This window comes from Opisthocomus hoazin, chromosome 3 (assembly GCF_030867145.1).
Source record: "Opisthocomus hoazin isolate bOpiHoa1 chromosome 3, bOpiHoa1.hap1, whole genome shotgun sequence".
In the NCBI taxonomy this organism is placed as follows: domain Eukaryota; kingdom Metazoa; phylum Chordata; class Aves; order Opisthocomiformes; family Opisthocomidae; genus Opisthocomus; species Opisthocomus hoazin.
The window spans coordinates 81,049,711-81,074,584 of NC_134416.1; the positions used below are offsets into that span (position 1 = coordinate 81,049,711).

Genomic DNA, 24,874 nt, shown 5'->3' on the forward strand with positions numbered 1-24,874 from the left:
CAGATGAGGCCTCACCAGGGCAGTGTAGAGGGGAAGGAGAACCTCCCTAGTCCTGCTGGCCACACTCTTCTTGATGCACCCCAGGATCCCATTGGCTTTCTTGGCAGCCAGGGCACACTGCTGGCTCATGGTTAACCTGTCGTCCACCAGGACACCCAGGTCCCTCTCCGCAGAGCTGCTCTCCAGCAGGTCCACCCCAAGCCTGTACTGGTGCATGAGGTTGTTCCTCCCCAGGTGCAGGACCCTGCATTTGCCCTTGTTGAACCTCATCAGGTTCCTCTCTGCCCAGCTCTCCAGCCTATCCAGGTCACGCTGAATGGCAGCACAGCCTTCTGGTGTGTCTACCACTCCTCCCAGTTTGGTGTCGTCAGCAAACTTGCTGAGGGTACATTCTAACTCTTCATCCAGGTCGTTGATGAAGAAGTTAAACAAGACTGGGCCCAGTACTGACCCCTGAGGGACACCACTTGTCACCAGCCTCCAACTAGACTCTGCACCGCTGATGACAACACTCTGAGTTCTGCCATTCAGCCAGTTCTCTATCCACTTCACCGACCACTCATCCAGCCCACACTTCCTCAGCTTCCCTAGGAGGACATCATGGGAGACTGTGTCGAAAGCCTTGCTGAAGTCAAGGTAGACAACATCCACGGCTCTCCCTTCGTCTACCCAGCCAGTCATGTCATCGTAGAAAGCTATCAGATTGGTCAGACATGATTTCCCCTTGGTGAATCCATGCTGACTACTCCTGATAACCTTCTTTTCTTCCACTTGCTTCATGATGGCCTCCAGGATAAGCTGCTCCATCACCTTTCCCGGGATGGAGGTGAGGCTGAGCGGCCTGTAGTTCCCTGGGTCCTCCTTCTTGCCCTTTTTGAAGATTGGAGTGACATTGGCCTTTCTCCAGTCCTCGGGCACCTCTCCTGTCCTCCAGGACCTCTCAAAGATGATCGAGAGTGGCTCAGCAATGACATCCGCCAGCTCCCTCAGCACTCGTGGGTGCATTCCATCAGGGCCCATGGATTTGTGGACATCCAGATCACTTAAGCGATCCCTCACACAGTCCTCCTCGACCAAGGGAAAGTCGTCCTCTTTGTAGGCTTCTTCTCTTACCTCCGGGGCCTGGGATTCCTGAGAGCCAGTCTTAGCACTGAAGACTGAAGCAAAGAAGGCATTCAGTAGCTCTGCCTTCTACGCATCCTCCGTCACCAGGACACCCGCCTCATTCAGCAGCGGCCCCACGTTGTCCCTAGCCTTCCTTTTGCTGCTGATGTAGTTGAAGAAGCCCTTCTTGTTGTTTTTGACATCCCTTGCCAGTTTCAATTCCAGGTGAGCCTTGGCCTTCCTCGTCGCATCCCTGCATGCTCTCACCACATTTCTGTACTCTTCCCAAGTGGCCTGTCCCTCTTTCCACATTCCATGGACCTTTCTCTTCTGCCTGATCTCCGCTAGAAGCTCCTTGTTTAACCATGCAGATCTCCTGCCTCCTTTGCTAAATTTCTTTCTCAAGGGGATGCATTGCTCCTGTGCATGGAAGAAGTGTTGTTTAAAGAGCGACCAGCACTCATGGACCCCCCTGCCTTCAAGAGCCCTGGCCCACGGGATTCCTCCCAGTAGCTCCTTGAAGAGGGCAAAGTCAGCCCTCCTGAGGTCCAGGGTTTTGATCCTGCTTATCGCCCTGCTTCCTCCATGCAGGATCCTGAACTCGACCATTTCATGGTCACTGCAGCCGAGTCTACCTCCAACCTTCACATCCTCCACCAGTCCCTCCTTGTTTGTTAACACGAGGTCCAGCAGCATGCCTTTCCTTGTTGGTTCCTCCACCACTTGCATCAGAAAGTTATCATCGATGCTCTGTAGGAACCTCCTGGATTGCGCCTGCCTAGCTGTATGGTCTTCCCAGCTGATGTCAGGGTGGTTGAAGTCCCCCATGAGAACCAGGGCCTGTGACTGTGAGGCTGCTTGCAGCTGCCTGTAGAAGGCCTCATCAACCTCCTCCTCCTGGTCAGGTGGCCTGTAGTATACACCCACCGTAATGTCACCCGTGTGAGCCTGTCCCTTAATTCTAACCCACAAGCTTTCAACTCATTCCTCATTTGCCCCCGGGCCAAGCTCAATGCATTCCAGTTGCTCCCTCACATATAGAGCAACTCCCCCACCTCTCCTTGTTGGTCTGTCTTTCCTAAAGAGTCTGTAGCCATCTATGACAGCATGCCAGTCATGCGAGTTGTCCCACCACGTTTCTGTGACGGCGACCAAGTCATAGCCGTCCTGCTGTATAATGGCTTCCAGCTCCTCCTGTTTATTGCCCATGCTACGTGCATTGGTGTAAACACACTTGAGCTGGGCTGTCAATCTCACCCCTGGCCTTGGCACTCCAAGCCTAGGCTCATCCCTAGTGAGCTGGGCAATATCCCCTTCCCCCTTCGAACCTAGTTTAAAGCCCTCTCAATGAGCCCCGCCAGCTCGTGGCCAAAAATTCTTTTTCCCCTTTGTGATAGCTGAGTTCCACTTGTTGCCAGCAGGCCCGGTGCTGTGTACACCTCCCCATGATCAAAGAAGCCAAAATTTGACCGATGGCACCAGTCCCTGAGCCACCTGTTAACCAGGTGAGTTTTCCTGCCCCTTTCAGTGCTGTCCCCTGCCACTGATGGGATGGAGGAAAACACCACCTGCACCCCTGATCCCTCAACCAGTCGCCCCAGTGCCCTGAAGTCCCTTTTGATGGCCTTGGGACTTCTTTCTGCTACCTCGTCCCCGCCAACCTGCATTACCAAGAGGGGGTAGTAATCAGAAGGCCGCACCAGACCAGGGAGTTTCTTAGCAACATCTCTAACCCGGGCCCCAGGGAGGCAGCAGACTTCCCTGTGGGATGGGTCCGGTCGGCAGATCGGGCCCTCTGTTCCCCTCAGAAAGGAATCACCTATGACAATGACCCTCCTTTTTTTTTAGTTGAGGCAGTCGTAATTCTTGGGGCTGTCTGACTCATTCTAGGCAACCCCCTGGATGGAGCCTCACCTTCACCCACATCCTCTGTGGCCAGTCCCTCACATTCCAGAGCCCCATACCTGTTGCTTAAGGGCAACTGGGCAGGTGAGGGAGGCCGGGGGGAGATTCGCTTGCCACCCCGAGCAGGGACCCGTTTCCATTCCCCCCCATCTCTTAGGCCCCCTCTTTCTGCTCGGTGGCAAGAGGGTTGGGGGTTCTCTGCTTTCTGTGGAGCCGCCTCCTGCTGCCTCTGCCTCAGGGAGGGCAGGGTGTGGCTCCACCAGTCGATCTCCCTCTCACACTCCCGGATGCTCCTCAACCTCTCCACTTCCTCCTTCAGCTCTGCCACCAGGCTGAGCAGGTCATTCACCTGCTCGCACCGAACACAGCAGTTGTCGATGCTGTCCTCCGGTACGAGCGCCAGGCTCAGGCACTCCCTGCAGCCAGAGACCTGGACACCCGCGTTCTTGCATGGGGCCTCCGTCTGGGTCCCCACACTCCTTCGAGCAACAGCTTTCCCACGGGTGGTAACCATGGCTAGAATATCTCCTGGAAGAGCGATGCCCACTACTTGAGTTGCCAGAAGGGGCGGCTGCACCCTGCCAGTCGCCTTCCCCGCTCGCCCTGCCCGCGCGAACTGCTGCGCAAACTGCTGCGCCGCTCCCGGGCTGCTGCGCCGCCTCTGTTTGCAGCTCTGTTCGCCCGCGCTCCTGGTCGCCCGCGCTCCCTGGGAGCTGCTCTTATCCCTGAGGGGGTTTGGCCGCTGTCACACTCGACTCCACCCCCCCCGAGTCAGAGCTGCTGCTCGTTGGCACTTCCCGCTTTCCCGCTTTTCCTCCAGTGTAAAAAGAGTAGGGTTCATGAAATTACTATGTAGACATAACTGCTGGTTAGTCACACATGTTTGGGATGATATAGTATTCTACTACATCAATAATTACAGTACACAGCATGTTCAGACAAAAAAAGGGAGGGAGGGAGACAAAGATAAAAGAAATAAAAATAAAAAACAAAAGAGAAAACAAAAAAATACCTGCTCTAATGTGGTTTGGCTGATGGAGTAGTGTCTGATTTGAAGAAAAGCTTTGTGATTCTCTAGGACTCTGAAGAGCTCTGCTAGGCGTCCCTGACTTCGTGGTACATGATACTCGAGCAGGTTAAGAAGCTGTCCCTTAAGAAAAGCAAAATTATAGAAAGGGATAAAAGTGAATGCACATTATGAAGAAGTTACACTTGCTTATAACCAGTCTAGTTTCAATAGGCTTGCATTGCAGTTTAACATGGAAAATATGAACTTTTAAACAAGGATGTGTTTTTCTACTTTGGTAGCACAAAGAAATGTTCATACTCAGAACACATATTTTGTGTATGTTCCAAGGTGACATTTTGTCAATTTCATAAAAGATATATAAATTTAGGAAAAGTTTATGCTATAGTTTTTTAATCCAACAGATTAGTGCTGTTACAATACAGTATGGGAAAAGGCTGAGCAAACACTAACACACACAAACATATACACAAATAGGTTCATATATAAGGTAGACAAAGTTTTACGTGGTTCTTTTCCTAAACACAGATAAAGTAAAAAAAAAATAAAAATTAAAAGCCTTTGAGAGTTTCTTGGAATCTAATTACTATAGGTCTTTTGTAAGGCTTCTTATCAAATAAAAGAATCTCAGTAAAGACTGAGACTTATCATTATGGAATTTCTCAGGAAGCAATCAAATCAACGCAAGTTCAACTTCATCAACAATAAAAGTAAAAGGAAATTTTCACTCAGAGAAAGGGTCTGTTTATTCCTGTGGCCTAAATGACTGTTTGGAGTTGATTTAGTCAATACCACAAGTCAGATTTTTAAGAATTGCTTAACAGCGAAAGGGATGCTCATCATACTTTTTCCAGAAAGATCAATACATCCAAACATGTATATATTGTTCTCACCAGCCCATACTTAGTCCTGCCATAGAACAAATACTACAGTGAGGAATTTTAGCTGTACCTTAAACTGCGTTCCAGGAAAATGCAGTTGCAGATGGTCCAAAATCATTCTTCGATAGCTTATTTCTTTACTAAGCCAAACCTTGACAGAATAGCCATCTCCAAACCTGAGAATTATACAGAAACAAAAATCCATTTGTCTACTCTATGAAGACAGGAAGAACATTTGTTTCAATTGATTTTCCTATAAAGATTATGTCAAATAACATCATGCATGCCTACTGTATTACCACTGTTATTTTAGTATTATAATATTGAACAATAGAATTTCACTGAGAGAGTTGTTAAATCAATGATAACAAACAGGAACAAATAAACAAAAATGTTATGCCTATGTTTTAATTACTACAGGATATTTTGCTGTTCAATGTACCTGAATTTATGTTAGCTAAAGTACGCTTTAATTACCATATTGCTTTGAACGGTTAACAAAAAACTATGATTACCAATCACAAACACAGAAGAAACAAAAAATCCTTTAACTTTTCTAATGAGAAATATGGGCATGTAGCACTATTTTTCAAACCTTCTAACAAAGCTGCACAGATTTATTTCAGCCATGTGAGTACAATTGTGTTTTACAGATACATAAAGGCAACTGTAGGGATATTCAGAGAGATGGCAAAGTTAATGAATTTTCTTTAGCTCTATGGCCACACAATGTCTCTCAGAATAGTTTAGGAGAACTTCTCTTTCTCAACATACGTGTGATAAAAATTAAGTACAGGCAATGTAACCAGCACATTATTTTTATTATATTTACTCACTGCTAATATTTAGTTGGGGAAGTTGCAATAAACCCATAAACGCTGAAATGGCAGCCATGTTTTTATACACCTTGCTTAAGCAATGGAAGTTATTTGACATCACTTCCCAGAGCAAGGGTAGAGCTCAGCAGAGTGATGGGGTGATATAGGGCTGCTGCTTCCGTCCCCTCCCAGCCCTCCTTTGCAGATACTTGTCCTCCCTTTGGGTTCACCTTCTCGGTTAATAGCTTGGGAAAAAAGATCAGCAGGAGCCAAGTCAGCAGACCTTTTCCTGGCTGCTGCTGCTCCCTGTTGCCAGTGAGCAAAGGAAAGGCAGAACTGGGAGGAGGACAGGGAGCTCAGACTGCGCTGCCCATGTCCCTCCGGAAACCTGCCCCTTCCTCCAACCTCCCAGCAACCACCGCTCTCACATGCTTCACTCCAGCATTACTCCCCGTTCTTCACTCTCCAGCTCCATGATTACTCATCGCCAAATCCTTTCCTACAGTTCTTTGGTTTCTAGTGGCTATCCTCTGTATTACTCCCCCGTGCTAACATCCTCCTCTCCCAAGTCTTGTCTGTGTACACCTTGTGATTCAGGGTAGCAGCTGAGTTAATGGCATCTGACAGATGTGAAGCACATTTTCATCTGACCAAAGCAGAAGAATATATCACAGCACACTCTATGGTGCTGCCTTTTTCTAATATACAGAATACTACGTTATTATTTCCAATATAGAAATATAATATTTTTATATTATATAGAATATCAATCAAAATGTAATAAAAAGTGGAAAGGACTATTCTGAGACATATGTTCAGTTTAACCACTGTCTGAAAGACTCCCAGCAAAATGCTTCACATGAAGCACCACCTGTTCCTCATCTATAATATGTGTATAGCAATGTAGGGGCATTAACTTTTATTTTGTGTTGGATCAGAACCCCTGTTGTTATAAAGCAATTAAGTCTTCATTGATTTCAGAGCACGATAAGTTTCCACAATGAAAAATTCTAGACTGCAGATTTTATTCTATTAAGAATTTCACATGAATTCAGGATATAATTTCCAAGGATCTTCTCAGACAGGAAGCCTATTTCTTTGTGTAGGATGAAACCATAGTTGCTACACTTTAGTTGTGATAGTGGCAGCTTCTGCATAAAAGGTTGCACTGTGTTAAAAGCCTCATTACAAAGAAAATATTGTAGCATTTTTTGGTCTTTAGTTGGAGCCTTTTGTTTATTTTTTATTGCAGTCAAATATAACCACTGAACTGCATGAAATGAAATAATAAGAAACATTGCTGATGCAGTGTCCTGTTTGCTAGTTCCTGAAGGATGTTACAAGAATTAAATCCTATGGGGTCCAAGCTGCAGGGAACCAGATATTCACTGGGCAGTGGGACCTGACAAATGAACAATGCTGTTACACCACAGAGATCCAGAATCAGGTGGAATCCAAAGCAGTGGCTGTCTGATTTGCCTTGCAATGATTTACTAACACATAATAGATCTCTAATTAAATGTTTTAAATGCATAACATCACCCTTGGAAAAGTACATATGACAATAAAAAAAGATGTTACAAAGATGGATATAGTTAAGAAACGTGTTCAATTTAGCTGACAGCCAACCTGAGGCAACGTTTTACAAGAGATCATTGATTCTGATCAGTTTTCTGGCATCTTTACACAGCCACTGTTGAATTACTGTTTGAAAAAAAGGCTTATGGAGATGTTCAACATTCTCATAAAACAAAATTGTTATATGCAATGAATTTTCCAAAGAAAATGAATCAAAATACTGATTAGCAAAGACAGAAAAGTCTGCAACTTTGGTTTACTTCTAAATTGTGAATTGCATAAACACTAGCATGGTACAAATAATAAGATTTAAAAGATTTTTTTCTTTTGGCTAGTCAGATTATGATGCTTCTATGCCTTGATTTTTAAATTAATTTTTGTACAAGAACTCCCTATACAGAGTAAGCTGATAAGTAGTAAACAGTTCCCCTTGCTATAATCATCAAGCTGCTTTCAGTGGTGAACTGAGGCAATGGAAATTGAGATGACCATTTTTTTCACTGTGTTTTCCTCCCTGTTTTAGACAATATAATTAATTCAGAAATCCAGAGTGGAATTGCAGAGTAAAGCACAATCTGGTTTGATTAGCACCATTAGGGTCAAACCTTTTTACCTGATAGTTCAAGACCTAAGGAGGGAAACATTATCATTAAAATGGCGTAAGCTGAGCCAGCACACCTGTTTAGAAGCCATCTGCTGCAAAAGAATCACCATCTCTTCAAAGCTATTCAACAAAGATATTTTCTACGGCCAGTTTCTACTACATTACTTTAACAACAACTGCATTTTTATTTGTGTATACACACACATTCTGACAAAAAAATATTTTTCCTTTCTATCCTTCCTCTGCTCAATCAAACTAGTTGTTCATGCCTGACTTTCATCTCATCACTGTTCTGGGACTATTATTTATCAAATGCTTTTCCTACTAAAATGCCACCATGAGAATTAAACCAGAATATAAATTCCCAGACTGCTTATAAACTGATTGAGTATCAACAACCGCATCAATCACAAGAGCATGAACTCAGCAAGGTCTACAAAACGCATGCAAGTACTCCACATCATTAATTGCACAGGTTCTCAAACTAGCTGAGCAGCTCAAATAACACGCAAACAAAGAAAACATAAAATGACAACAAGGAATGGAACAAATTCCCTATCAGGAATTACTAAATAGGCTAAAACTTTTTGGCATAGAAGAAAGATGACTAGGTAGTAGAACTGTGTTTTTACAGAGGCCAGGATCATGACTGGCCTAAGGAAAATAACTAAGGAATGATTCTTCACTCTCATTTCTTCTCACGCAAGAATAGGGGGTATCAAATTAAATTATAGTGAAGGCAATGCAAAATCAGTAAAAAGAAGTAATTTTCCCTACAGCACAGAGGCAAACTGTACAATTCGTTGACACAGGATGTGTTGGATGCCAGCACTTCACATCAGTTGAATAAGAGTCTGGGTAAATTCATGGAGGGGAAAAAAAAACAACATCCACTAAGAGCACCTCTGGCTTAGGATGCCTCTAAGCAACAAATTGCTGAGGCATGGTTGAGCAATGTGGAAAAGTAACTTCATGTGCTTCTCTTGTTCCTGTACTTTTCCTTCCTAGCCGCTGTCAGAGAGAGGATACTGTGCTAGATGAGTCTTTGACCTGGCCTTAGTATAAATATCACAAAGAGGAGATCAGCCTAGGCTAATCACCCAACCGGTTCCCCAGTTCTCAGAAGGGTTTTGCAGCCCACAATACAGTTCCACAGCCATACTGCCAACAGTACAAAGATATATAACGCAAAATAACTTCAGATATGTGTCTACGCAAGCTGCAGTAACACACTGGAATAAAGTGTAGCCAGATCCATAACGATGAAGTAGTCCTCTCCTGCCTGCTCTAGGTGACCCTGCTGCCTGCTCTAGCTGACCCTGCTTCGGCGGGGGAGTGGACTAGATGACCCACAGAGGTCCCTTCCAACCCCTAACATTCTGTGTTTCTGTGATTCTCTGGCTGTTTTCCTGGTGCTTTTTCTGGCCTTGCAATGGGAATAGAAGTGGATTTAGCTGCCCAAAGGATGAAAATTCTCATGAACACCAAGCAGAGTAATTGCCACTTGGAGCAGATCAAGTAATACTAACTTCTTAATGTTCCCTTCTGCCCATTTCTCAGAGGTCCTGCTTCAGAGATTTGCATGGGAACAAGCAGTGAGGTTGCTGAGACACAATGCCTTGTGGCAACATAGCTGAACCCACACCTGGCTGGTCACAAGGGGTCCCTACAGGTGCTAGCCGAGTGTTTTTTGAAGTACAAACCATGAAAACCTGTTTTCTGTGAAGGGTGAAAAAGAAAGTCCATTATCAGCAGACTTCTATTTGCTTTAAAAAAAAAAATCTGTATTTTCATTTAAAACCTTAGGGGCTTGCTTGTCTGCAGTTGAACAAAATCAAACTAGAAACCACTGTCTTAACTTACAGCAGGGTCAAGAATGACCAGTTCATATAATCACACTCTTCCCAAAGCCCCATTACCATCTCTTCTCTCCCCCGATCAAAACTGCTGAAGGTGACCTCAGGAAACCAAGAATATGGCCCTGTTTCCTAAACCATGATAAATAAAAGAAGCATCTAATCATCCATATGCTTTTTTTCCACTAATCAAAGATTACATTTCCTGGAGAATGCTGTGCTATATATGTATCAAAACATTACAGCTCCCAAAAAGTTTACTGGTGGAAAATATAATGTGCATACTTTATGTATGTGCTAGCCTGATTGATCAAAAGAATACTTCAAAGTGACATTATTGGATAACAAAATAAAAAATAATGAAAAGAACATTGGCATTTAATGTTTGCAAGGAACTGCATATTTTAGGGTATATGCCATAAATCAAAGAGGGGGAATAATTTATTACCATGCTGTTTGCCCCTCTGCTTTGCTTTAAATTCCTTTGCAGGCAGATATGGTTCTACTTTCCCTAAGTGAACAGGCCTCATCTAGACAAGCTAACTTAGCTATTCCAGCATGATTGCTAAAGCACAGGATACAGATTCAGGCCATTTCCCCTACAGGCCTAGACACAAGTACAATTCACAAAGAGAACAAAACTTGAACAATGTTCAAAACAAAATACTTTGAAAAACTGAACAAAAGAAACAAAAATTGAAATAAAATTATTAAAACAAATATGTCACAGTCTAAGAAAATTTGAATTCATACACTAAATGTAACTATTTCTTCTATTAAGTGGCAGGTGAAGACAAGATCTAGGAAGGAAAAAAGGTCATTAAATTTGAAATAGTTGCTTTGTTTTTTAAAAAAATACTAAAATCAAATGTGAATATACTATCACTTGCAAAATGTGAATTCCTTCCGCAATTATTCAGAGCAACCTCAGTGTTGTTAAACAGATAAACTTGATTAGATGCAAACAAACAGACATAACAAATAAATTATAAAATCTGTCTTCCACAGATTATTCATAGATTTTTTTCATATTTTTTTAATTGATTATGATTTTTCTGGGCTGACAACAGGAACTTGAAAAGAATTACTGAAACAATGAGTAACACTTGTTCAAATATACTGTACATGCACTATTTGTTCACACAGAGTCCAGGTTCTCATATCAAGCTGTCTAAAATTAATTTCCGTATTCTATAATATCATCACCGTAACAGTGACAGCCTCAGGTTATGAGCAATGAAGGGTACAACTTTGCCTTGCTTGCTGATTGCAGGCATTTAAGTGCTCAGGCATGATTTCAAAATATGTGGTAAAACCCTCAAAAAAATCTTGTTTATTGTTTATACATGTGCACACACAAAATCTGTCTGTATATGAGCTTTTATGTCTGTACATGCAAGTATCAGAGATGTGCTACTCTTGTATTATTTATCTATTACATTCCTAGAGGAACAGGAACAGCAGCACTGTAATTCTGTGCAAGGCTGATGGCACAGTCTACAAAGAACCAAAACTGTTTCCTCAAAGTACTTCTGTCCCTCAATAGTGAAAAAAGCAGGAAGAAGTAATATTATCATTGTGTTACCATCACTTTTTTCTGGCATGCTGTTTTTAAGTGAGTTTAAAAAAAAAACAAACAACAAGATATTATGAATTAAAATGTCTGTTAAAAGGACCTTATCAACACTTCAAGGTTAAACTCTCAAGTTAAAAAGTGCTAGAATGGAGATCACCTGTGAAATTAAAATTGAAACTACTGGTATACTTCCCTTATAGAATAAGCTTTAGTTACATCATCACACAGCCTCCCTTCATGAAATCCCTATCATTAATGCCTTACAAGATATACTGACAGTACCTGCTCAGACAAGTGGCTTTATTTACTGCAACATCTAGAATATGTTGCAAGATAGCAGATTGCTAAGAAAAGGAAAGCACTTCACAGTTCTGGTATGGTCCCGGGGAACCGAATCCTACCCTCCCACTCCAGCACACCTGTGTGACCTGAGGTAATTCACTCAGACTACGCTTTTCTCTGCTGCTTTTCTATTTTGTACAGGGCCCAGCTTGAGACCTAGGGCTCCAGTTTGCAGAATGAACTTGTAGTACTTTCAGGAACAACCACAGCTACAGCTGAAGTTAACAGGCATTGTACTTTGAATGTAATGTTAAAAAAATGGAAAATATTTAGCCATCAACTGCTCAGATTGACTACCCAAACCCTTTTAACTTTAGCAACATGCTTCAGTTACTCCTCCTTAAAATGTGAATAATTACTTCAAATCCCATTTCCCAGAAGTATTGTGGAAAACATAGATACTGATATTTATGAAGCACTGCTCCAATGGATGCTGATAATACTCTACTGAGAGACAGGTTTAAAAAATGTCTAGTAAAACCAGTACACCAATCACATACTAGGAAAATAGAAGAATATGAAATCTTAATTAGCTGCTGCTCATTGAGTAAATAGGTACACAGCTATACTGCAGTGTCCTGTGGAAAATGTAGTATAAGATGACAAAACGAATTTTAATGTACATGCACAATAGGGCTTAATTAATGTTGCACAAAGTTTTATGACAGTGCAAAGATATTGCTCATTTCTGGACTTTCAGTCTGTGTGTTTTTAAAGTTGTAAGAACTCTTTTCTTCAAGCTTTCCTCTGGGAAGATAAATTAATAGCTATATTACATGAATCCACATCCACAGCCTTAATACATTTTTCATGCACAAAGAATTTTTTTCTAGTCAAGAGGAATAACAATTATATTCACTTCTGTATTTTATGGCATGTAAGAAACTTACTGATAGTTTATCTGTTAGTATGACAACACTGTTTCCACTGAAGTATGAAATATAGATGAGATCTTTAAACTTAATCCTCTCTTTTACATTTAAGAAATCTACACGTGTGAGTTTGAAAAAAGCAATAAAATATTCTCAGTCAACCTTTTTTAAAAAAGGTAAACTGTAAATAGCTTGCCAACACATTTGCCATTCTAACTCTGCTGTAACAAATGGATTAATTGTTGGGTAATTTCATCAGATAGCTTGCTGATAAAATTTGAGGAAAGACTTGATGTGTGTCCAGCACTTGAAAAATTGGTATGGGTTTTCCAGCTATGAGAATTCTGTCCAGATGGCCCTAGAATGAAGGATAGTATTCAAAATGTTGTTCCCAGAGGATTGGCCAGCTGTATCTAACATGAAGTGCTTCTGTGAATTATTTAAAAAAACTTTAAGTATAATGGAGAATACTGGAGAGAGCATTTAAGTGTAATCCATTCACAATTTAGAGTAATTGACTCAGTTGGCAGGAGTCGTCTGAAATTAGGTTTTCACGGGCAGAACTGCTAACACATCTATCTCATACAAACTACATCTAGAACTAAGATGCTAAATTTTTTTGGAAATTGCCCTTCAGTTCATTCTTTCCAGATAACACCTTTCCTGGCATTATTCAGAAATTTGCCACGTGCAACAAAAGGCCTTTCTAAAGAAGTCCAACATTTATTATTCTACTGAGAAACATTAGAGGGTATTTTAAGTCTGTTTAAACATAGCTAAATATAGGTCTCAATAGCTGGGAGCAGAAACCCAAACATCTACATTTCTAGCGAGAAGATATTTTCGAATGAGCATTTTGTAACAGGCTTGCACAAGAGCTAGAAAAAAGAGTCAAGTCTCACACATTGGAATCAGCGTCACTTTTTACATCCCTATGAAGCTTTTATGTTTCACATTAGCGTCTTCCTGGAGCTCACCCATAACCTTCATAGCAAAATTTTGTACTGCCATCTGACAAAGCTGTATTCAGTCCAAGACTATGATCTTTCACGTCTGCCAAGGGCTGAAAGTGTAGTGAGAGAGAAAGCTGAATCCTTGAATCTTCCCACCACAGCAAAACAGCAGATTTAACAGGGCCCCAAAGAAGACCCATTAAGCCTTCATCACGCATCCATCAGAAAGGTGATCATTATCTAGATTTTACAGACTGGAATGGTACTAAAGGAAAAGCAAATAAAACAATTCCAAGGATTTCCATCAAGCCAGGCAGAATTGCCATAAAGAGAAGAAAATATTGTCATTTTGGTGGATGTAGCTACTTTTAAAAGAGGAAAAAAACGTCTTGATACGTGTTAAAGTAATTGCAAGTAATATCAAAGTGTGCTCCTACTGCTATTTCTTACAATACCGGACTCATTCTATCATAACTAAAACCTGTATGAAAGTTTTCTTTCTTTTAAGTGTTCATACAATGTTTAGATTTCTTTCATTCTTCCAGTCTTCAAGGATAGGTCAGGTCACTTGAACTTGATGTTAAAATATTTGTTCAGTTAGATTTGTAGAAACAAATTGAAGATAGACTAAATGATATCAAGAGCTACTTATAAATAAGATCAAATTAAAAAAAAACACCTGTAAAATCTAACAGAATAAACACAATAATCTGCAGTTATGGTCCCCATTAATTTTTTTTAGTATCATTCTTGCCTGGTAATATAAATATGTGTATTACTAGCATATTTCATTCACACACAGAGCACACAAAAGCACCATCAAAATCCAATATTTATGGTATGAGTAATTTAGATTAAATCAGCAAAATCAGTTTTTCTTATGCTTTCCTTCACTTACATTGCTTCATGAAACAGTTTTGTTAAACAAAACATAAGGCAATGGGTTTTTGTACCGTGAGATGGTATCAGGAACAAACACACTAGGCAATGGTAGTTGTAGGATAACTCTGAAAAATGGAACTGACTAGTGACTATACCAGTGGAGGTGGCTGTTAAGTAAAGTATTCTTCTGTCAGTGGGTGTTTCCTAAGAGTAGATTTAGAAATCCTCACAGTCCATCAGTTTAGAAGGAATAAAGTTTTGCTGTGTATGACAGTGAGAATAAAAGGGCTGTTAAATCATAGGGAGGGAAGGAAAATGGGAAGGAAGAAGTAACTCAATACTCTTTCAGGTCCCGGACGTTATTCAGGATGTTCACAGGTGGAATGGAAAATGAGAAAATGAAAAATTTAAAATAATTTAAAGCTTAATTATTTCAATGGTTTTCTTTGGAGTAAGAAGTTGAAGAAATCTGTTTCTCTTCTCCTTTCCCATGTTGTGTAGATGCAGGTGTCCTCCATAAGGTACACAGTAGCATATCTGGAAATTGTCTTCAAATAGGTTCGGAACCTGAATTACACAGAGGTCCTGTTGTAAAATAGGGTACATGATGTGATGTACAGGGGGGGTACATGATGTACAGGGGGGAGTACATGATGCATAAGAAGGACAGGGAATTCCACAAAGATTAAGCAGAAAATGAAGGACTGACTGTCAGAGGCCTCAGACAAGAATGTAACAAGCACATGCTAAAGAAGTGCAGATAAACCAGCAGACAACAAGGTCAGGAGAAATCCACAAACGTCTCAGTGAGTCAACTCATGACCGTATATGGGAGGAAAGACACTAAGAAATACCACTTCTACAGCCACCAGGGACCACCAGAGACCATCAAGGACCCCATGGAAGCCCCACAGAGACCCAGGCCGCATGCATACAGACCATGCAAATATGATAATTAGTTCCAGAAAATCGAATAAATATGTATGAACATTCCAGGAAACTTAATGCACATGCATGTAACAGGTTTATCTAAGCTTGGGGTGAGGCAACATATGGGATGAATGTTAGGATGAGCGATCCCCCATGCATCCGGTGCCGTAATAAAGAATGCCTGCTTTTTAATGCTACATTGGTGTTAAGAAGTTTTACTCCTGATTTCAGTGACAGTCCTGGGTTTCTTAATCTCCTAACAACGACTTTATTTATTAGGTGTGTGATAGCCTGGGGTTTATGATGGACCACTGTATTGGCAAGTAAAGAAAACCACAGTCAGGAGTTCTGTCTGGAGGGAAGTTGGAAGCTAGAGTAAGCAACAAAATAATAGGAGCAGAGAGACAGTCTTTGCCTTCTTCCCAGCCCTTATCAAATGTTTTCCAGAGAAACCATGGAAATGTCTTTAATTTAAATTCAGCATACAAGAAAAAAAAAAAAGCAAGCTCAAACAGCTGTGTGTATATGAGGTTTTAAGAGACTGTGCTCTCTACAGTGGCTTTGCTCCCAGAAGCCAAGAAAACGAATTAAGCGGTCAGAACAAATTCAGACAACTGCATGATTTTAATTAAATCCTTCAATAAAGCTAGTGACTATTTTTTCCTAATAAAAAGTTCTAAAGTTTTAGAAAAATTCAATAGGTTCCTGAACAGTAAGTGTGGAAAATTTTGAGACTAAATCAATCAATGAGCTAGGAGTTAAAGGGATTTTAGTCCTGCCTTAAATGAAAAATCTTAGTGCAGCTTCAGCTAGACAGTTTCTATGGAAAGCCTCAGCAATATTGGTATCCAGTGCACATATTCTCCCACATGAATGCTACTGAAATACATTAAAGCATTGTCATAGCAATACAAGGAACGCAAATCTGCTGACAGTATGAAATATTCTTCACACAGAGAAGGTGTGCTTTTTTTAAAGTTACACCGAGTTTAAACAAATAATTGCTATGAATACAACTGTCAAACATTCTTATCATGACCTTGCTTTGGAGAAATTAAAAAAGGCATTCACACGGCCTTGATTCTTCAATGGCTGATCTGTGAATGTCTTGATATCCTCAGAATTAATGTGAAGATACTTCCAGCGTGTCATATAGTTTATTCTTCTACATTGATTTGCTTACTGTGATCTAAAAGAGGTACATCTACAGAGACAGTGCAGCAAATTGAGAAAGAACTGTCCTATTTATAGGAATATAGTGCATACTTATGAGTATGCTTATGATATCTTGCTTCCGAAGATGATGATGGATTGATGCTGCTAAAGGAAACATCAGGAGTGGCAAAACAATGGCAAAGTCACTGAGAAGATGAAGGTGAAGCTAGCCTTTGTGGAATGCCTGATTTGGCGTTCTCAAGGTCAAGCTGAGAAGACAGAGACACATACTCACTCCAGAGGATTTGAAACATAACAAGGAGATTCACATTTGTCCCAGCTAACTTTATGCACTCAGCTGAATTGCCTAGGTAATACCATTTTTCCTTACATGGGGACACAGTTTCATTAGTGGACAAAGGCAGTTTTGACTGCCCAAAGTCTGCATTGTCCTCTACAGACATCGTCTCCCTTACTACAAAAGGAATGAAGCGTGCCTGCACTCTCGTTAAAGTACTCCAGCTAGTAGGACAACAGGCCACTCCGTGCTATGAAATTTGGGAATAAGAGACAGGATGGCAGACAAAGAGCTAAATACAAAAGAAGCAGAGACTGCTGAAGAGCGATTGACTTCTCATGCCTCCAGAAATTGAGGCAACTCCTCTCTGAAAGGTACACAGACATGAAAAGAAGGCTGTGATTACACAGAACAATCAGACATATAGATGCAGACCTCAATGTTTTTCACCATCCAGTCAGTAAGGTCTCTAGCTGAAAGTCTACCCTGATAAAAAAATGTTGAAAGGAGAGAGCTTATGGAAGTAAACGTGAGTCGGGCCCGTCATGCAAATGTAACTGTGAAACAACGGCCTGTGATTCTACCCAAAAGGAAGGACAGAAAGCCAAAAGTGCCCTCAAGGGACAAGAATTCATCTAAGACACAGATAGTTTCTTACCCTATAACCATGGCAGACAACAACTCCAAAACACTTCTGTAAAGCTTGTTTACATTGCCAAATGTATCTGCACTTAAGAGTGCTAAACGCTGAGCTCCTACAAAGCAGTGTAACTTCATTGCTTGTAAATGAGCTGTATCATTTCACACAGCTGACTCTCTGGGTGTCATAAAAACTCTACTTATTACTGAACATAGATGTTCTAGCTAGAATTTGCAGCATTTTTCCCCTCAGCTTCTGATCCTCTTTCCTTTATGGTGGTTTGAGCCCATCCTCTAAATAAACATCCTCATTAACAGATATTAAATTAGCTCATGAGCAGAACTGGAGCAGAAGAGAGGCTCATGCACACCAGAAAAAGGATGCAGAAAAAAGCATAAATATCTGCAATTGCCAGTGAATTCGGTAGAAAGCAGGGATAATTTAAAATACACTTTCTTACTGGCTGCTGACCTATTAAAAATGCTTCTTCCTGTTACAAGAAATCCTCACAAGGAACCAAAGTGTATTTCATCTCAACATGTTGAATTCTTACAACATATTTCTGAGGCTGAGTGCAGAAGTGCTTCATTTTAGATACTGATCTGTCTCTTTCAATTACCAGTGCAGACTACAAAGCATTTTAGCAATGCCATATGTCAATTTAGCTTGCTAAGATATCCTAATTGCCTCTTTTTTAACTTCAGTGATGGCAGAAAAAGAAAGATGTGCTTAGCAGTGGTAAGTATTTATGCCTTGGCACTATTAAAGTGTCTAGCCAGCTCTTAGATTGAATATGTAGCTGCAGAAGGTTTGTTGTTGACATATAATACCTGTTTTTAATGTGCTGAGGAGAACCAAGACACTTGAAACTTCCATTGACCATAATAGCAAGTCGTGTGCAGAGGGCTTCACACTCTTCCATACTACAAAATAAAGAGAAAAAAAAAAAAAAAGGTTAAAAGTATAATCGTGAGATCAGAGAAACCTAAATTTAATTGAAGCAGAAGGATTCTGGACAGCTTTGAAAATGGGTACACAACACTTTTGACTTCAAAGGCAACTGTCCAAATTGCAACCCTAGTCAGCACATACCAAAAGTTATTACCACACGACAGCTAGAAAAGCACCCTAAATTGGAATTAATGTTTTTACTCCAGAACTAATTGGACAACTCTGGCCATAATACAAAAGTTTTATTACCACAGGCAAACATCTAGTAGGCAGTCTCAGAAACGCCACTGAGTGTGAGCGCCATGAACTCTGTTTTTCTCTGTAATATCTGTTTGTGGCCATTCTAAGATAAAGGATAGAGGGAGAAGAATGAAATGTTTGCTTAGCTTGCCTCATGCGTAGTAAATACCCTTAAAACGAAGTTACCCTTAGTCTGATTGCAAGACAGAAGAAGACGCAAAACACTACAATCCAAAAGGAATTTAGAACATGCAAATGCAGCTGAATAGAAAAGCAGAATCCTGTTAGATGTGACTGCTTCAGATGATAAATAAATTTGACTTGTAAAGCTTAGGGTAGATGGACTGCCATTCTACATATTATACATAATTGTGTGAGCAGTTCTTCCAAAGAATTGCTTTTGACTTAGGACATCATTGAGGACAGATCCAACATCTCAAAGAGGAGTCAAAGTTGTTTGATGTTCCTGCAATTCACTGCGGGCACTCCCCAACTCTTCTGAGATAGCTAAACAAGAGTTGTCTTATGTGCCTCAGCCACGTGCCAGTCAAAATTACAGTGCTTTTACTGAACAAGCATGGCAATTAAGCACTGTCCTAGGAACAATTTCCTTAGAACAGAACAGGGAGGGATATGGTGAGAACTGACAAACCACTGCATTTGTAAGAGATGGGGAGAGGGCTTGCTAACACATCTTCCCACAAATTAGGAAGTTAGCTGAGTCTGTTTGGGGTGTAGTAACTCCTAATGCTCCCCTTGGCATAACACTCCCCTGCTGTGGCAAAATAACATGAATTTAGACTTGTATGGACAGTTAACACAATCTCACTCCTCCCTCCCTCAAAACGGAAGTCAAGTTTTTTCTCTGAAAATTAAGTAAGTAGACCTCAAAAATTTTTTTTATACAGGAAACCATCTCTATACCTTTCGCACTTGTTTGCTGATATGCAGGAAGATTCACTTCATAAGAAAAATTCCTTTACTTATACAAGTAGCCTTTGAAAGATTCCCAAATAAATCTCCAGTGTCTTTCAGCAAACAGCATAAACAATATAAAATAACTTCTCCTTTCTCTGCTCTAGCACAACGAAGTCTTATTAATTAGAAGTGAAATACATACACTATCACTGTACTTATATCTGCTTCAAGTCATTCTTTTGTAAAGCTAAACGAGTAATTAGTAACAATTTGATGGGTTTGTTTTGTTATGTTTACAGCATATTAGTAACGAAACCACAACTCTCTTCTGTTTAGCTGGTGTTTGACAACTAAAGTTTCTTAATCTGAACTGAAAAGCCAAAGCACACTGTTTCTTAAATATCACTCAACTTAATTCACAGTGCATAACTTCTGTTCCCTAAATGAGTGAGTTGGTAAGTACTTGGCGATCAAATGCAAGTAAATGATTTTCAAGATTCAGCTTCCATAAATAGAATACTAGAAACTTTTGAGAGCACTTTTGTATCAATAATGTCGCACAAACATGCACAGGGACAACAAACACATTTTGAGAACATCTGAAAAAAGTTTAACAATATGTAGAAAATATTGAGGGAAGTTTTGCTGCATTCTTTTATTGATTTGTCTATGCTTCATATCTCATTTGGCCAAAATATTATATTGCTGTTTTGATTAATGAGTTCTGTCCTCTCTGGGCATGTTTTCACCACCTCTCCTTCACTTCATGCCATTTTATATATAAATATACACACTATACTCTATTTCCTAAAGGAACATATAATTTATTCCATTTTACTATAGATGTTACAAAACAGTATTGATGTTTCCTCCATTAAACCGATATACTGATGACCATATCAGAGAATTGACAAGATATTTAACAGAGACAGACTCTTCTAAGATGATGGGGTTACTCCTACCATTTCCAGTAGTGTGTACAGAGAATAGCTGAGGCATTTGTTGTTTGGATGCCATGGCCTACTATTTTCACACACTGATGCAAAACAGAATCTTTAATAAGATCAGAAGATGATTTTTCAGTCCCTACCTTCCAAGCAAGAAGAGAAACTGCAATATTGAATAGAAAGTGCATAGAAATGAAAAAATTAATTGCATCATTTTTTCTGTGCCTGCAGCCCCCATAAGCCACACTCTAATCCTTGAAAATTAAATATAGAAAGTATTTAGGATTTACAGAAGTTCATTTTTCAAGAGGAGGAAAGAATTACCATAATTTACCAGGACATATTCCGTATTTCACATCAGGGTGAGCACACCTTCAGAATATGCTCTTCTGCTTTCAGCTGACAGCAGGTGAGGACAGAGAACAGGAATATGTTGGCTGCTGGCATAACGGTCCTACCTGTGGGATGTCAGCACAGCTGCACAGCCATCCTGAACTTCCTTCAGGATGGTTTTCCAAAGGTAGCGTTTAGAGCAGGGATCCATCCCAGAGCTGGGCTCATCCTACAGGAAAAATGAAAATGATGATACAGCAGCATGGGAAACACATACCACAGCTCCGGCCCAGCATTAAGAATTAACAAAACTCACAATAAATTCACATATTTTTCTCTAAAAAAGCTAGATTTTCAGGAGGTTCTGTAAAAGACATCCTGATCATTTTTTTGCTTTAACGTATATAATTTCATTTCTAGATTTATAGATGTCACATTTTATTCAAGAAATTGTCATGGTTTAACCTGGAAGCTGACAATTAAGCACTAGACACCCTCTCATTCACCCATCCTCTTTCTCCCTAATGGGATGGGGAGGAGAAACGGGCAAAAGGGGAAACTCATGAGTTGAGATAAAGACAGTTTAATAAGACAACAAAGGAAATACTAATATTGACAATAATAATTATAGTAATAATTATAATAACAAATATGCAAAACAAACTATATACAATACAATTTTTCTCACCACCTGAAGACCAGTTCACAGCCAGTCACTGAGTGGTGATCATGGAACCCAGAATTTGTGGACTTCGCAAATTTCACAAAATTCCCCAAAAGACCAAACTCCCAGGAAAGTGCGAACTCCCAGACCAGAGATAATCTGAACTCATGGCAAAGGGAAAGAGAGAGTCCTGCCCCCTAAGCCAACCCCCATAAATAAACTGAGGATAATGTCTATGGTATAGAATATTTCTATTGGCCAGCTTGGGCTAGCTGTCTGGCTAGGCTCCTTCCCAGCTTCTGCACACCTGCTCATTAGCTGACTAGGAGAAACTGGAAAAAGTCCTTGATGTCATAGCAACATGTGACAACATCAGTGTTATGAATCAGTGTTTCTTCTTGTACTAAATCCAAAACACAACAGCTACGGGGAGGGAAATTAACTCCGTCCCAGCCAAAACCAGGACAGAAATTTAAATACATTAAAATAATATGTTTATATATTATATAATAATGTAATAAATGTAGTATCACTGATAAATATACATATATATATTTAATAATTATTCTATATATACTTTCTTAAATAGGAGAGACTTGCAGATGGTTTTCCCTCACCTTCTTGGAGGATTTGTTCCTGTTGCTCCCCTACATGCACATCTGCCGTGAGCACAAACAAGTGGAGAAGTCATCCTGTAACTCCTGGCTGCCTGCACTGTCCATCCCATAGCCAGATGTGGATAGTATGTTTGGATTTGACACCCTCCAGCACTTACTCCCAGGGTCCATTCAAGCAAAATTGACACCCACAGTAGAGAGAATCCACAGAATTACATAACAAGCCAGTCAGCACTACCCAATGCAAACCACCCGGCAAACCCATTTCCCACTCGGGTGGCTTTCATGGAGTTCAGCTACAGAAAATACACTTCCCCCTGTTATCTAATCCTGCTGTCTTTGCTAAATCAAATTCTGACTTCATCTGCTTGTGGAAGTAGAAAGCATGATATCTGATTGCAAAAGCCAGTCTCTGTCGATAAAAAACGTGGGAGAAGGAAACTCTTCTCGTTTTTTATACTATGGAATTTCATCAGGAGTGTCGGCACCTATTAGAGTGGTATGGCCTTGGCCAGTGTATTTGCAGCAAAGAGTCTCAACCGAAACCTGAAAGCAAAGTTCTCAAGAAACAAAGCAAACACAACATCCGGTTTGATGCTGATTTTGATGCTTAGCTACCAATGGCAGAGTTGAAAAATAATTCGGTTCAGTCTCCTATTATCTGTGGATAGCTAACAAAGAAAAAGCAAAAAAGAACAAAAATAAAGCAACCCACACTATTACTTAAATTAATAGCTATGGTCCTGGATGAAATCTAGAAGCAGACTCAGTGGTTTACATTGACGTCTTTGCTTTCGGACAAAAAAAAGCACCTTTAAAAATGCAGAATAACTCCTTTACATTCTGCTAGTTTTCTAAAGTCAGCCAAAAGTTTTAAAGCATTTGACATGTTTAGATATTTTTTTTCTCCTCTTGTCATTACATATAGAATAGTCTGTGCCCTGCAGCAAGAAGTAGGTTGAAATGGATACTTGCAGTAGCATACTGTCATAAAGACATTAAAAAACAGTTAGAGCATTTTCTCAGATGAAGAAAAAGTACTGATTTAAGATTATCTCCTCCTTTTACTAACTGAACCAGGGTCAGTTTGAGCATAAAATGTAAGTAAAATAATTCACCTCAGAAGTGAGGCAATGACGGGAATTTAGAAGCCTCAAAATGCGTCTGATCTTCTGAAAAATGAACCCTGCGAGAACAACAGATTTATCTGGTTCTAGTTAGCCTGCGATCTGTTACTGGAAGCACTGTCTGTGGGACACAGGACTTGTCCAGATTTTTGGTGCCAAATATAGAAATCGCTGTAAGTGAGCAAGGAGTAGCGGGGCTTGACTTGAGCAATGTGCTTAGCTTGTGGCTTGACTTGTTGCTTATCTTGCAAGACCTGTGCGTATCTTGCAAAACAGATGTGATGTGTTGCAGTCTAACACTCAAATTGAATGAGTGACACCCAGAGCAGGGCTTAGGTGTCACAGCCCGATGTTGCTTCAGCAAAACCAGAAAGATCCCCATACATCTGTACCGAATTCCCTGCCCCCATGCTGAACCATCGAGCCCCGCTGACTTTCCATAGTTGACAACACTTGCTAAGGGCCAACCGGCACGGCAGTTGACTTAGTCCCACCTTGCCAAGTGTACAAACCTGGCATTTGGAAGCCTCTATTTTGAGGATGAGAACTCCAACTAACCAGACAGGTTGATGGGCCTGTACCTTGCTCCTTCCCAAGCAGGGGTGCATCTTTGGTAAGATTTGTGCCTCCAGCTGTGTTGGATGATATCTGAGCAAATTTTTGCTATTGCTTAATTAATTAATTACAGTTTAACCTTAGGATATTTAGCACTAAATGTGGTAAGTGAATTTAGTAATGACAATTCCAGATTTGTTATATCTCTTGCCTTAATACATCATCTATCTGTTCAAACTTTGCGAAACTGACTCAGCGAAAGTCCTTGACAGGGCTCTGAGAGGCAAATCTTGACTCTGAGAAGTGGCTACACACACACGCTCCTTTAAGCATAAACTGTTGACCAAGCCTGGGACTAAGACTGAATCCAGACGCACCTAGACTCCTCTCTGAGAGAGTTTATAAAGCAAGGGGGTCCTTTCTGAACCTCGTGACTCAACAGGAGGGCCTTCCTCCTGCCCAGCCACACATCAGACTTGTACTCCTAACACAACACCAGTCAAGGCTGCTCTGGTAACAAGGCTTCTCGAGTTGCAACCAGTTCCCTAGCAACACCAGTCACTTCCCTAGTGAAACCACAGGCAATGATAAGAAAGAGAATGTGGTGCAATAACGATGCATCTCCCAAAGCTTTGTAATTCCCTGATCTTCAATACAAAAGGCATTGTTTAAACTGGAAAGGCCAGTTTCGGGCCTAAATGAGCAGTAGGGTGCAAGCACCAAAACAACACGTGATAAATAATTCAAATTAAAATTATTCAGGAGTATTAGTTGGATTGTGTCAATTGTGAATCCAACAAAAGTAGAAGAACTAGATAGATTTACGAAGCATGACATAGCAAGGAATATGAATATCCTGAAAATGATGGGTCAATAATTAAGAACACCAGCTCCAAATTACTGATTAAAATAAGAATCTTCCTTCTTAAGGAAGCTAGTAGAATTGTTCATATATATTTTTCTTATGTTATATGCGAGGCAGAGAATACATAAGCAATTAACATATTTTACATTAAATTATTTTTTTTCTTCTCTTAGATAAGGAAATCTTAAAAAAAATTGCATATCCATCTGGGCCATGCTACAAATGCATTTCTGTGT

General features: G+C 40.5%; 1 protein-coding gene across 1 annotated transcript in view; it reads right to left on the reverse strand.

The window, feature by feature from the left end:
* ABCA13 (ATP binding cassette subfamily A member 13) overlaps positions 1-24,874 on the reverse strand; it is a 228,576-nt gene that overhangs the window by 967 nt on the left and 202,735 nt on the right. The window contains 4 exon segments of the mRNA XM_075415298.1: positions 4,022-4,159; positions 4,988-5,093; positions 18,252-18,344; positions 20,936-21,039. Of these exon segments, the coding sequence (XP_075271413.1) occupies positions 4,022-4,159; positions 4,988-5,093; positions 18,252-18,344; positions 20,936-21,039 (441 nt within the window).